The 15407-nt window shown below is 37.6% G+C and overlaps 1 protein-coding gene across 1 annotated transcript; it reads left to right on the forward strand.

Annotated features, from left to right (window-relative positions):
• The first annotated feature begins 14017 nt into the window (after positions 1-14017).
• On the forward strand, positions 14018-14989 carry LOC142425726 (olfactory receptor 4K5-like). Its single transcript, XM_075531064.1, has one exon. The coding sequence runs from the start codon at positions 14018-14020 to the stop codon at positions 14987-14989; it is 972 nt and encodes a 323-aa protein (XP_075387179.1).
• The last annotated feature ends 418 nt before the right edge of the window (positions 14990-15407 follow it).

The following is a 15407-nucleotide window of genomic DNA, read 5'->3' on the forward strand; positions in this document are numbered from 1 at the left end:
GTTTTCTGGTGTGATGACAAGCATAAGGAAAGAACCCATTTACAGACCCTGCTAGTTAAACTATTTACATTGGAACTGAGAAATTAAATAGAGACCATCCCTGGATGAAGTGAAATAAAAAAGTAGTGCCTCCAAGTCACCAGAGGCTTGATTAAACAAACTATCAAAACAGTCAAGTTATTAATTCTCAACATTTCCACCACCACCTCAGTCCATACACTTCTGAAGACACTGTGTCCATCTCTCTAACCCTTCCTTGAAGAAATCTGTGCTCTTCAATTTGCTACACATCAATTTCAGAACTTCTAAGGACACAAGATGTGCTCTATTTAAATGTTCTTTGAATTTGGGGAACAAAAAGAATCCTGAAGGGGCAAGATTATGACTCTATGTGGGTAGGGTAAGCTTTTCTAATGAAATTCTAATAGGATAGTTCTTGCTAACCTCGAAAAATGAGCATGTCCATTATCATGGTGGGGAAAAACAATCCTTGGCATGGATATCCTTGTCTTTTTCTTCACTAACACTGTTTCAATCATCTTAAAACTTCTTCCTAATAAGCACCTCCCATACACACACACAAAAATAAAACAAAACAATAAAAATAACAACAACATCGCCATAATATTCCAAGTTGAGTTTTCTGCCTTGAATTGAACCATCTCAGCCAAGCCTCTTAGAAGGCATTGTTTTAATTGGACCTTTATTTCTGAAGGCTTTAACTCTCAATGCCAATAAATTGATGTGGGTTCATACTGAGCCCCTGTGGGTTTCTGAGATTGTAACTCTTTATGCGAGTAGAAAACCGCATTTCCTCTTCTGGAGAGACTGGTGGTTTCAAACTTCCAATCATGTGGATTGCAGTCTGTGGTAGTTAGTTTAATGTGCCAACCTGGCTGATAAGCCCATGTGGGTTTAATTGAAGGGCAGACAGATAAATGGCTTGGAGAGCCTTGCCTTTCTAGTTCTCAGGTCTTTTGCTTTATGATGGTCGGACTACGGTGCAGCTGCCTTAGACAATTTCCTGCTTCAGCTTGCAAGGCTCACTTCCTGCAAGACATCCCCGAGGAGAAGCCACATGGACATACCCCCAATGCAGTCCTGGGTGCTGGGGGAGCCATGTGGAGAGCCCTGACTGCACTGAGATGCTTACACATTCACTAATTCAGTTTTCCTCCATCAATCGGCATCATATTGTGTGTTTTGTGAGGTGGAGGAGGACTTTATACATTGGTGTTGGACATATGGGTTAATGTTGGACTTGTGGGTTTGGGCAGCACTGAGTTGGGATGTTTTCTTGATATGTACTTAAGTTTTGTATAAAACTCTTTCTTATACATAAGTTTCTGTGGATTTGTTTTCTTAAAGTACCCAGACTAATACACAGTCCAATGTGGAACCATTATACCACCAGAGCTATGAAGGCACCCAGACAGGTGTCGTAGTAGGAGAAGTTGTCTGTGACCAGCCATTAATTTCAGAGACATGTTTAGACATTTTTTGTCTGGAATAATATGTCATGTATGAACTGGAAACCTTTCTTCCTCACCCTCATATATAGTAGTGAGGACGCTCAATTCAGAGTATACGAACTTAAGGAATAAAGGGTCATAGTTTTGGAGAACTCATTAACAACTCAAGCTCAATGATTCATGTCACAACCACGTAAATGAAGCACACTTAACCAGGCTGCAAAGAGCAAAACCTTGGTTCACGTGGCTTTTTAAATTTTGGTATATTAACTTGAAGTTCAGCATTGTTATTCAGTTAGTACTGCAACTGAATACATTGACTATATGGTCTTTTGTGAGTTATTGTTATGTCTGAAATATTATGACATATTTCTTTGTATAATAGCGTTTATTACTATAACTTAAAAAATCTTGAAAGAGAAAAGTGAGACTTCCTGTCTTTTGTTTATAAAATAATTTTTTATCTGAAATTCTTCTTAATATTAAAATGGTCTCTTTTCTTATAAAATTGTACTTTTATCAGATTTATGCTTCTTTGCCCAATTTGATAGGCACAAAAATGTACAAAATATTGAAGTAATATAACATGTAAATAATACTTTCAACATTTCAAAAAAATTGTTACCAGTCATCACTTGAACTGATATCCCTTTCTAATTTGAGATAATCATCTTGATATTCTGAATGCTGGCATTAGAAAGAGAAAGACATGCCCCAAAATAAATGTATGCTTTTTGATTGGTGTTGAATAAATGGAGTAAAATTTAATATCAGTTATGCTTTAAGCAATAATTGACTTGATCTTCTCCTTTTAAACTTTGCCCTTCAGTATGACCCTACTGATTACTTCCTAAAAGAGAATGTTAATAAACAACCACTAATATAAGACTGTGTCATTTGATGATTATGATAGTGATAAGAAAGTCAAATTTATATTTAATTATCATGATGTAATTTATAAAATTTTATCTGTATATATTCACTCAATTGATATCACAAAACACCTCTGGGTTCGAAAAGGATTATACTTCTTTTATTAACAAAATTGAAATTTAGAAAATTGGAGATATTTTCAGTAAAAACACCTATGGATCCTGGAAGCATTTTGAAGCAAACCAATGATTTTGTGGCAGCTGCCAGAGTAAAAGCTTTGAGAGAAGAAGGGTTATGGGAAGTGATTTCAGGTCATTTTATCCCTACAAGAGTGTGAAGAATAATCACAAAGCCTTGAACCCGAGACCCAGTGTCTCTTCTTTCAGTGAAGGTGTGGTTTAGAAGAGTGTTCTGATGAGCACAAGGGAAAGACCAAGTACGTGTTCTAGCTGGCATGTCCTCAGGATAGAAAAATAGTTTACTCTTGGAAATTATAAACATGGAATTGCCCATGTAGGAATCCAGAGTTTGAATAGCTCTATAAATAGTCAGAAGAGCTATAATGTAAAAATAATCAGCATAAATATAGTTCATGCTATCGGTCAATGAAATTCATATGACCTGGGATGCCATACCCCTAAAAAGTCTAGCAGGATTTTGACTGATTACATTTTAAACTCACAATCAAACTCACAGAATACATAGGGATCCTACAATAAACAAAAGTTAGCAGACAAAATAAACTGTAGATTAGCCTCTTCTTTTTCACTTCAAAAAGTAATAATTCCATTGGATAAAAGTTATTAAGTGAATATTTTTAGATATCTAAATCCCCAATGTGAATAAAAATAGATAATATTATTCTCAAAAGAGAAAAAAAGACAGATGGGTTATGTTCTTGTGAATATTTTCTCTTCTGTTCTATTCCTTCTGTGTACCTTCTGTTAAGTACTAATGAAAACCTGGGAATTTTCTATAAAGCAAGCAGAACAAGTCTAAGAATTGAGAAGAATAGGAGACACTGGACAGGAACCCAAGGAATGACCTGGTAGTAAATTCCCTGAATTTTCCTTTTACTCAGGTATGCTGGATTTGGAAGTGAAGAGACTACCGGTTTAGAACTATCAGTGAGAGAAGAAGAAAGAGAGAGAGGAGGAGGAGGTGGTGAAAGAGGAGAGAGAGGAGGAGTGGCAGCAGGAGGAGAAGGGAGAAAAATAGAGGGGAAGAAAGGAGAAGGGAAGAAAAGGGAAAAGGGAAAAGGGAAAAGAAAAAGGAACACCTACTCTATCCATGGGTCAAGGAAAGTGGCTGCAACCATAGCCTTTGGACCCCAGCACTGTAATTAAGCCAAAGATCAAAGAGAAAACTTGGATCCCTCCCCCACTCATAATAGTAAAGACCAAGTGGAGACCCTTGACTTCTACTTGTCCTTCATACCAGGCCCAATTTCCCTAGCTAGCTGCAGTGGGGTCAAAGAAATTCAAACTGGAAGCCAGACCTGCACTCCTATGGGGTCAATGGAGGCCATCGAATTAGTAGTAACAAGGCATTCGTATTCCAGCCCATCTAGGAAATATCATGGAGAGTCAGAACTCTCACTATCAGCCAACAGTAGAAAGGAGCCTTTCTCCTTGGGTACCAATAGAGGCAATGGGAAACCTGGCTTCTGACTCCACTTTGCACAAACAAGGCAGCATTCTCCCAAAGCCCCAGCAAAACAGGTCTTAAGAAAGAAGCCAGCTAAAATGAAGGGTTAAGTGAAGTCCAGAGTTTAATAATAGTCAAAATATCCAAATTTCAAGGGGGGATGGAACCATGATGTATTCAAAGAACCAAAAACTCTCCCCTTGATAAGAAAAGAATGATAGATGTTACCTGACACACATTTTGAAGTAGTCCTTATAAGAAAACTTCAGTGATCAATATGAACACACTTGAAACAAATAATAAAAGTAATGAAAATTCTCAGCAAAGAATAGAAAGTCTCCACAAAGAAATAGGAAATATAAAGAAAACCAAGGTGAAATTTTAACAACCACCAGAAACAAAAATGCAATGGATGATTTGAACCGCATATGGGAGGAATCATTAAAAGAACACTGAACCAAACATGCTATAAAGTGCCGTCAAGTCAGTTCTAAATCAAAGAGACCCTATCTATGTTCAATAGGAAAAAACACTGCCCGGTCCTGCACCATCCTCATGACTGCTTTTAGGTGTGAGCCCATTGTTGCAGCCATCGTGTCAATGCATCTTGTCAAGGGCCTTCATCTTTATTGTTGCTTCTGCATGTTACCAAGAAGTATCCTCTTTTCCGGGGACTGCTCTCATGACAACATATCTGAAGTACGTAAGACAAAGCCTCCCCATCCTTTCCTCTAAGAAGCATTCTGGCTGTACTTCTCCCGAGACACATTTGTTTGTCCTTTTGGCAGTTCTTGGCACTTTCACAATTGTGTAACAGCACCACAATGGAAAGGCATCTGTTCTTCAGTCTTTTTTTATTCATTACCCAACTTTTGCATGCATTGAAAGTGATTGAAAGCACCGTGGCTTGGCTCAGGCCCACCTTAGTCCTCTAAGTGATGTCCTTGGTTTTCACCATTTTAATAAGCTCTTGTGAAATATATTTACCTAATGCAGTGGGTTGTTTGCTCTCTTTACTGCTGCTTCCATGGCATTGATGGTGGATTAAAGCAAGATTAAATCTTTGACCACTTCAATCTTTTTAACATTTATCACAATGATACATATAGATCAGTTCTTAGGATGTATCTTTTCCTGATATTGACTTCTAATCCTTACTGACTGATGCAGTCCTTCATTTTCAACAGCAAGTACTTCAAGTCCTCCTCACTTTCAGATAACAAAGTTGCATCATTGGCATATGCCAGGTTGCTAATAAGCCTTCTTCAGATCCTGACACTACTTTGTATATAAACGGTCTTCCTGATTATTTGCTCGGCATACAGATCGAATAAGTATGGTGAGAGGATAAAACATCAACACACACCATTCTTGATTTTAAACCACACAGTATCACTTTTTCTAGTCATACAACTTGATCTATGTAGAGGCTCCACTCAAACACAATGAAGCATTTTGGAATTCCCATTTTTCTCCAGAATATCCATAGTTTGTTATGATCCACACAGTCATATGCCTTGGCAAAGTCAATTAAACACAAGTGAACATATTTCTGGGATTCTCTGTCTTGAGCCCAAATCCATTTGACAGCAATAAAATCTATTGTTCAACATTTTCTTCTGAATATAGCAGGAGTTGCTGTAAGCTCCCTATCAATGCACTGCTACAAATGTTGTTGGCTGATCTTTAGCAAAATTCTACTTGCATGTGATATAAATGTTATTATTCATTAATTTGAACATTCTGTTTCATCACCTATCTTTGTTGGGGTATTCATGTGCATCTCTTCCACTGAGTATGCCAATGGCTTCTTCCAAAGTTCCTTGCACAGAAGAGTGGGTGCTTACAGTGTTTCATCAGCTTTTTAAAACATTCCGTTGGTATTCCATCAATTTCTGGAGCCTTGATTTTGGTTACTGTAGCCCGAACTTTCTTCAATACCATTAGTTCTTGCTCAGATGCACTCTCTTGAAATGATGGAATGTCATCTAGTTCATGTTGGTACAGTGACTCCATATATCTTTTCCATCTTCTTTTTATGTTTCCTGCATCATTCAATATTTTGCTTACAGAATCTTTCAATATTTCAACTTGAGGCTTGATTTTTTTTAGTTCTTTCCGTTTAAGATATATTGAGCTCACCCATCCTTTTTTGCTTTCTAATTCTAGGTATTTTCATATTTTATTACAATATTTGATTGTCTTCTCAATCTATCCTTTGATTTTTTCTATTCTTTTTTACTTCATCCTTTGCTTTAGCTACTCTTCAATTAATAGGAAATTTAAGAGTCTCTTCTGACATCCACTTTGACATTTTCTTTCCCATTTAAAAAAATGGGACTTTATGCTTTCTTCATGAATGATATTCTTTATGTCCCCTCACAGTTCATCAAGTCTTCTGTCATTAGTGTTCAGTGCATCAAATCTGTTCTTAAGATGTTCTCAAAATTGAGATGAGATTTATTCAAGGTCAGATTTTGACTTGCATGGACCTGTTTTAACTTGTTTCAGCTCTATTCTGAACTTACATAGGAACAATTGCTGGCCTGTTCTACAGTCAACCCCTGACCTGATTTTAACTGTTGATTTGAGATTCTCCTTGGTCTGTTCCATAGATGTAGTGAATTTTATTTCTATGTGTTTCCTCTGGAGACGTCCATGTGTGTAGTTCCCTATTGTGTTGTTGAAAAATTGTTATGTACATGTCATTGGTTTTGCAAAGTTCTATCATGTGATCTCTAGCTGTATTTCTATCACGCAGTCCATTTTCAAACTACAGGTCTTTCCTCCTTTTTCCAACTTTTGCATTGCAGTCACCAATGACTTATCAATGTATCTTGATTCCATATCTGATACACTTCTGACTGAAGACTGGTAAAATTCTTCAATTTCTTCATCACTAGCTTGTGGGTTTGGTGCATACATTTGATTGATGTGTATTGATTGGAAATTATGGTGGGTTGGTAGATGCAGTCCTATCACAAACAGGGTTGAACTTCATGATGGATTTATCAAGGTCATTTTTGGACAATGCCAAGTCCTTCCTCTTGAGTGTGTTATTCCAGGCATAGTAAATTATATGATTCTTCTGATTCCAAATAGACAATATTAGCCCATTTCCACTCACTAATGCCTAGGATATTAATCTTTATGTTCCATTTCACTTTTGATGACTTCCAGTTGTTCTAGATTCTCACTGGGCACATCCAATTCTAGGAAAAGCAGGTTTCTGGAGCTGATTCTCCTCACCTGAGTCATGCCTGACAGCATTGAGGACCCCAAAGGCCCCACTCACACAGGCTTTTCTCATGAAAGACTCCATATTCCAGAGACCAGCACCTCCTCCCTCACATTTCTTGTGTCCTCCATCCCAAAGGGCCCATTCTCAGTCACTATCTCCAACAATGCTCTGTTCCATTCAGTAGGCCTTCAGTCTCTGACAATGTGTTGAAGCTATGCATGAGGCTTTATCAGCTCTGTCCTCTAGAGAGACAAGTGGAATCCTTGTTTGTTGTCTCTTCTTAGTCGGGAAGCTCTGCTGAAACCTGTTCACTTTGGGTGACCCTGCTGGCATTTGAACTACCAGCGACATAGCTTCCAGCATCGCAGCCACACACAAGCCACCACAGAACTGTACCTGACAGACCAGGGGTGGCAGCAGGTCTCTCCTGTCCTGTAGGATCTCTATGAATCAGTATCCACTTAATGGTACTGGTTTCATTTGTTGTGTTTTGAGAAGTTCTTAGTAATGATAGTTTCCCCACATCAACAACAACATCTCACCACATGCTTACATGGCTAGAACACAACTTGCATTTACACTCGAAATTCAAAATATGTCTTCTTTGGTCAAGAGAATGTTGTACATTTCCATACACTTCCCCTGAAGTAGCAGTATCTGTTGTATAGAAATCACAGAAGGCACTTGACGCCATATACTGTCTATCCAAGGGATACATTTATGTCCAGGGCTAAATGATTTCCCTTTTTCCTTATGGTCCACCAGTCCTCTTTGTAATTGTCAATAATATGTTCTGTTCCAATGAGAATATCTAGCAGAAGACATTAACAATGCCCATGGGAAGCTGAAGGTTGGCTACCATTAAATCTCATAGGTTTCAATCGGTCATTTAGATGAAACCTCAGTGCCCTTTCAGTTTGATAACTGGTGAATTCACCTGGAATATCACCTCTCTGAATAGATTAATCCTATAATAAATAAGGTAAAGGATTCAGATTACTTCTCTGCTTTGCATCACCTCAGGTAGGAAGGACCTGTCTGAGATACATCTTAAAAAGAGACTATGTATAGTTACTTATTCTATTTAATTGTTAAATTGTACCTTACAAAATATCCAGGGGGAAAATTTATAGGAAATAAAAACAAATGAATCAAGAGGACAATATCCATATATTTGGGGATGCTAGAGAGAATTGCTGAGAAATTGTATAAGAAGTGAAATGGTCTTGAGATTTTGACAAACTTTGTGCTTAAAAGTATTCATTATAAAATTCTTACCTCTCATAAAATAAGTAGTTATACTGTAGTGCTTCTATATTGCTGATTTATTTGATTAACTTAAAAGGAATCCAGAATATAAGCATATGAATTTAGAGCAGAAGTTTATTTTTCTGTAAGTATATTCATGCTTCTTCAGTTTTTAATAGTTGGTTAGAAAATATTTGTGAGAAAGAAAAAAGGATTTGTTTATGCTTCGATCTAAAAGGATTATTTTATTATTTAGAACTTGGTTTGCACTGGTTTGATGACTCATATGTTAGCTTGTCTCAATATGAGATGAATGCGATGAAACAGTCTTGTCTTAGGTGGATGTGAACTCTGACGGATGGTCTTTTGGTTTATAGAGTTCAAGATCTTTAACTCAGGAAGTCTCTGTGTATAGGAATACTAGCAGACAGAAGTATTGAATGAAAGATCAACCTGAGAAGAAATATATTTCTTTGAACATGAACCAACATTCATTGAACTTATGTTTCATGCACATCTGTGCATCAAATCCTGTGACTGACACATAGTGATACATATAGAATTGGGGGAGTTCAGGAGCTCTCATTGTGGTAGGAGAACAATGCTGACACAACACAGAATGTAATATACGTGTAAGCAAAATGTTACAGAGGCATTATACAAAAGAGACATTTCAACCCGAGTCTCTGTGGAGGCTTATTGGAATAGATGGCCTTTTTAAATCTTATGTTTCTGTTTGTTTGAATCATTTGTCCCTTCTAGTCTCCAAGTCACATTACCCAGAGAAAAACAGAGCACTTTGTTTATTGCCTATCCTTTCAGATGTATAAGAGGGCTTCTGAAAGTTCAAGGGGGAAATTCCATTATCTTTTAAGTTCCTTAAGAACTGTTTTACTGTGAACTTGGTGAAGTTCACAGAGCTGATCACTCGTTGCTTATTCAACAGCTCATACTTGCTTTGTTTCAACCTGTCCATTGCCATCTCCCCAGTTTGCATTTTCCCTATGTCTCCTGTGTCCCCTGATCCTTCTTTCTTATCTCTCTGGACTTTATTCTTAGGTAGATGCCACACCTCTGATCTTAAATTGTTGGTTATTCTATCACAGAGGTGGATTCACGAAGGTAAGTGAAAGTCTTAGTCAGGGTGGTCCCATCTGTCTCTCAATGACCCCCAAACGTGGGCTCTTTCATAATTTTGAGCTTTGTTTTTTATTTTGGAATTTAGCCTTTGAGTTGGAATAGCTAATCTGTGAACATGAGAAAAGTGATGGGCAGTGTTTATAGGCTTAATGAATATTAACTGACCTGGCATTGGCTAAAGAGCAGTGCATTTTACAATTGAAACCAAATCATACATACTTGGCTGTCATACTAACAGTTTTGAGTTTTAATCTCTTGCCTTTAACATATGATGTGACAAGTGGAAGTGTGAGGGCTGGGAAAAAAGCGAGAGTTAAAATGACTTTGAGATTTAGAAGCTAGAAGAATGAGAGAATTGCTTAGAGGAGAAAAAGGTGAGTTAAGGAAGACAATTGTGAGCTGAGTTCAGAAATAGCTCCACCATATTCATGTCTATAAAACTGTCATGAGTACCTTTGGAACTCTAATACATGATGAGGAATGGTGTTACCAAATTAAATGCCCTCATGCAGAGGTGATTGCTCATGGCAGAGAAGTGAATGGAAGGGCTGAGGAAGGGAATGAAAAGATGAGACTAAAAAGAATATAATGTAAAAGCAAAAGAGGGAATCCTATAAGCAAGACCTTAATGAACTCTGCGTGCAAAGCTCTTTAGCGTGAATGAAAGAAATTGATAGTAAAACTTCAGTCAGAAAAACCAGGAGTTATTTGATCGTTCCCCTGACTGGAGCAACAAAAGGCACTGGTGAGTGTGTAAGGAGCCAAAGGATGAAAAAAAAAGGTGAAGGGAGAATTTACTTATACCCCTTCAAGAAATGTCTACTCAAAAAGCAAGGTAAAATTAAGAGGGGGAGGGAAATTAGTGGAGGATATTTTATGCATTTAATTTTTGATAAGTCAGGCTGAACAATTTTGTCAACTCATAAGAAGGTGAGATGACAGTGAGAAATCACACAAGTACAACTTGGGTTTAATTTAGTGGTTTTCAAATGGGGGTGATTTTATTCCCCCACAGACATTTAGCAAAGTATAGAGGCATATGTATTTGGTTGTCACCATTGTGTGTTTAGCTATTGTTGATCCTGGATGTCCTGCCAGGCACAGGAAAGCCATCATGACAAAGATTTATCCCATTCAAGACATCACGAATACAGAGATTGAGAATCCCTGACGTAACTGGAGCAACACAGTTTTATAGGTGGAAAGACTAAAATCAAGAGGGGCTTAATTTTAAATATTTCAATTATAGGAAATCCAACTGAGAAGTTCTACACTGATCTATGGAATAACTATAAGTGAGAATTGTCATCAGGGCAATGCGTTTCAGTTTTTTCCTCTAATAGAGTAATGGAAATGCCATAGACTTTGTTTTACTCAGATATGAGATAATATAGTATTCAAGAGACTAGTTCTGAAATTCTGATATAGGCTCATTGCCTGTGTAACTCTAGGAAAGGTACTTATCATCTCATGGGATGCGATGACTTTTTGGAAAATGAGATTAATAAGTGTATTTACCATGTAATGTTATAGGGAGATTCAATTAATGTATGTGCATACTAACAACAGTGACTAGCTTTGTTGATGATTAGCAAATGCCATATTTTATTATTATATGATACAAACATCTGTCTGGAAACTATTAAGCTTTTCTGGTCTTAGGTTTTCCTTTATGCATGCCAGGAGAAAGATCTGGTTGGTCAACAATCTTTGTGAGAATTGCTTGATAAAACATACACACAAACATCTGAAACAATAACTGCAAGCGAGCAGACTCTCAAAACTCCAAGCCTCTCTCCTCTATTTTCTTTCTTTCAGGATGAAAAATACTATGCATCATTTATAGAAAATCTACCTTTGTTTTTTAGGTTACACATGTTCCACTTGTATAATATTTTCACTTAGTGGACTTGGTCATTTAGCACAATAAGCCCATGACCATGACAGAAAGAATAACTATGAAACACAAATAAACAGAAATCAACTAAATCCTTTACAATTGAGTCCAACTCCTAGAACCCTATAGGCTGGAGTAGAATTACCCTATAGGGTTCCGAAGCTATAGTCTATGGAAGCAGACTGCTCATCTTTCTCCTGCTGAGACATTCGTGGATTCAAACAAATAACCTTTGCTTAGCAGCTAAGCACTTTAGCACTGCACTACCAAGCCTCCTTTAGAACCGAACAATGCAATAGAAAGTAAATAAATGTAGGGCAGAAAGGTTAAAAGAATTTGCGTTCTATTTTAGGATCCGCTCTACTACTGTTCTCTTATAAAGACTCATTTCATTAAAAAGATCATAGTTGCTAAATAAATATATACAATTATTGTAAGCCAACTTTATTTATCTTTGCTCTTGTTCTAGAGTTTACTGCAATGTGTCATCCAAAGTGTGGACAGATGAAATGCTTCTCAGAAAATCCCTGCAAACAGGAGGGCCTGAAACGAGACTCTGCTTGAGGACTTTCCTTTGTGGCTTAAAAGCTCGTCAATTGATATGAGAGGTTATGTCTGTATGCAAGAGGCTTAAAAACGACCTTGGAGTTTTGTATGCAATAAGTAGGTCACGGAAGATGTTGGTACTCTTAATTAGGATTAAAATCGCACTTATGTTTGGGTCCAGAGTTAGTTGTCCGAATGCGCATAGTTTCCTGAGATTTTTATCAGTTCACCTAACTCAGATATACATAGCAGAGTTGTGCTTTCACAGGAAAAATAAGATGGAAAGTTGAAATCCATTTTATAATTACTAAGATTCCAGTTAGTTGATATTTTAAGAAGCATGTCAGGTCTATAATGTGATGATTTTCATCCAGCTAGCCAAAAAGTGTTTTCTGATCTGTCATTTTACGGAGGTGCCATGAGTTGAATTCAACTAGATGGCGGTGAGTTTTGTTTTCATGCAAAAAGTATATCCTAAAACAACTCTACTTTTTCATCAACTTGAAAGATGTATTCATTGGGTCATAGAGAATGCTGAGCAATTGTAACCTAAATTAGCCCAAATCTAACTTTAGTATGCAAAGAAAATGATTCATTAAGATCCTAATGCTGGATAATCAGACGAAATGAGTTCTAGGTAATCAAAGTGAAGATACAAAATGCATTTTAAGTAAGTATTGGCATGGACATATTACTATTGAACATTCTATTATTGACGTGTGCAATATATATCCAATGGCATCTCTTGAACCGGAAATTTTTAAAAACTATTTATGTTTGATATGAGTAGTAAGATAAATTTTTGTTAATATGGATAGTGGATCATCAAGAAGACCTTCCCGCCCACCAAAAAATAAAAGAGGTTCCCAAGGTGGGGCAACGTACTTGTGTTTGAATGCTAAAATGAAGGTTGAGAGATCAAAGTGACCCAGCACTAGCCTGGAATAGAAAGCTTGGGAATCTAGTAGTTAGATTATAAATTAAAAAATCTTGTATATCAGTTCTACTCAATGGTAACTAACAACAACAACAGCAGCAGAATATTTATTGTATTACACTTACTTTAATAGTCAAATGGATTAGAATGTTTTATCATGTTTAGCTTTTAGAGTTAACTCCTCTAAAATAGATTTCTGAAGATGTGAAAAGTCTATTTATTATGAGAAAGACTATTGTAAGTTATGAAAATTCAATATCAAAATGGAATCTAAAATGAATTAGTCTAAAGTCATATAACCATAAACATCAAACCATGAACAGCTCTCAATGAATTAAAAAGAATGCTGTATCTGGATTTATTAAAATTGATGATGGAAAACTACCAAAAGGCCAACACATCTCAATTGTCTGTCAGTCTTCAAATTGTTAATTTACTCCTCCAATCTTTTGACCACAATGACTCAGCTCACTAGTGAGCTAGTTTATTGCTGTGCTATCTACACACAGATACAGATCTCAAAACACCAAACTCACTGCTATGGAGTCAATGCTGACTCCTGGCGAACCCCTATGGGTTTTCCTGAATGTAACCTTTCATGAGAGTAGAATGCCCAGTCTTTCTCCCTTGGAGCTGCTGCTGATTTCAAACTGCAACCATGTGGATTGAAACCCAATCCATAACTGCAACACCATTAGAGCTCCTACACACACCTATATACACATACACATATATTGATTGTTTTTTTGTATATGTGGATATTATTTGAAGATATCCCGAAACTCAAGAGACTCAGTGACACTGATGGATGTTTTAGCGTTATTTCGACATATTCATGGCATTTTCCTACTCTCCATATTTAATGGTGTCTGAAGAATTTTTGTGTTTAGCAAATGCAGAACCGTATCTGGAATGTCAGAATCCTTCATGATGAAAATGTTTTCAGTGCACAGTTTGATTCCTCCATATTTTCCTCATTGTAGGGTTGTTTCAGGAGAGGCCTGTGGCCGGGACCCATGGAAAAGCTCAACTCTTCGGTGGTGGCTGAGTTTGTGTTGCTGGGGCTCTCTGGTTCACAGGAGCTCCAGCTGTTCTTTTTTGTGTTCTTCTCTGTCTTGTACGTGGCCATTGTACTGGGCAATCTCCTCATTATCCTCACTGTCACTTCTGAGGCCAGTTTGTGCTCTCCCATGTACTTCCTCCTAGGAAATCTTTCCTTTGTTGACATCTGTCAGGATTCCTTCGCCACTCCCAAAATGATTGCAGACTTTCTGAGTGAGCACAAGACCATCTCCTTCAATGGCTGCATAGCCCAGATTTTCTTCATCCACCTTTTCACCGGAGGGGAGATGGTGCTACTTGTCTCCATGGCCTATGACAGATATGTAGCCATATGCAAACCCTTACACTACGTGGTCATCATGAACCGGCGGACATGCACTGGCCTGGTAATGATCTCCTGGGCGGTGGGCTTGGTGCACACATTAAGTCAGTTATCATTTACTGTGAACCTTCCTTTCTGTGGACCCAATATCGTAGATAGTTTCTTTTGTGACCTTCCTCGAGTAACCAAGCTTGCCTGTCTGGATTCTTACACCATTCAAATACTCATTGTGGCCAACAGTGGGATTCTTTCCCTCAGCACCTTTTCTCTGCTGATCAGCTCTTACATCATGATTCTTGTCACGGTCTCCTTTAAGTCTTCTGCGGCAATGGCCAAGGCCTTTTCCACGCTGGCTGCCCACACTATGGTGGTTGCATTATTCTTTGGCCCCTGCATCTTCATCTACGTGTGGCCTTTCACCACCTACCCAGTGGATAAAGTGCTCGCTATATTTTACACCATTTTCACTCCCATCCTGAACCCCATCATTTACACACTGAGGAATAGGGATATGAAGGCTGCCGTGAGGAAAGTTGTGACCCAGTACCTGAAACCGATGAAAATTTCTGAAATGCCACTCATAGTGAGGAATCCTCTGTATTAAGACAACATTCCTTCAAATGTATTAAAATAGCACTCCTTTTATAAAGACATTTATTGTCTTCGTGTAACAGGCTGCGACTGTGCAGACAGTGAAGGAGAAGAGAGCTGAGAGAACATTTAAGGACTACTGAAAAGGCTTTTCTAAGTGTCATGCAGGCAGAAGTTAAATTATTAAGAAAAAACTATTAAAAATGTTGGTACTGTGTATAGCTTACCAGCTCTCGAAATGAAACACAGAATTGTGCACAGATGATATCTCTGCCTTCTCTGTTTTGGGTATAGAGAAATATGAGGTTGGGGGGGGTGGATAAGGAGGAAAACTACCTTGATTCTTTGGTGTGGTATAAATTTAGACATTGTCCAGATTTTATGAGTTTTCTTTAAAAAATTATTTTATTGGGAGCTCTTATTATTTTCAA

This window comes from Tenrec ecaudatus, chromosome 14 (genome assembly GCF_050624435.1).
Source record: "Tenrec ecaudatus isolate mTenEca1 chromosome 14, mTenEca1.hap1, whole genome shotgun sequence".
Classification (NCBI taxonomy): Eukaryota; Metazoa; Chordata; class Mammalia; order Afrosoricida; family Tenrecidae; genus Tenrec; species Tenrec ecaudatus.

Bases quoted from the DNA above. Each gene is read 5' to 3' on its own strand.
- LOC142425726 (XM_075531064.1), top strand. From the start codon at position 14,018: ATGGAAAAGCTCAACTCTTCGGTGGTGGCTGAGTTTGTGTTGCTGGGG.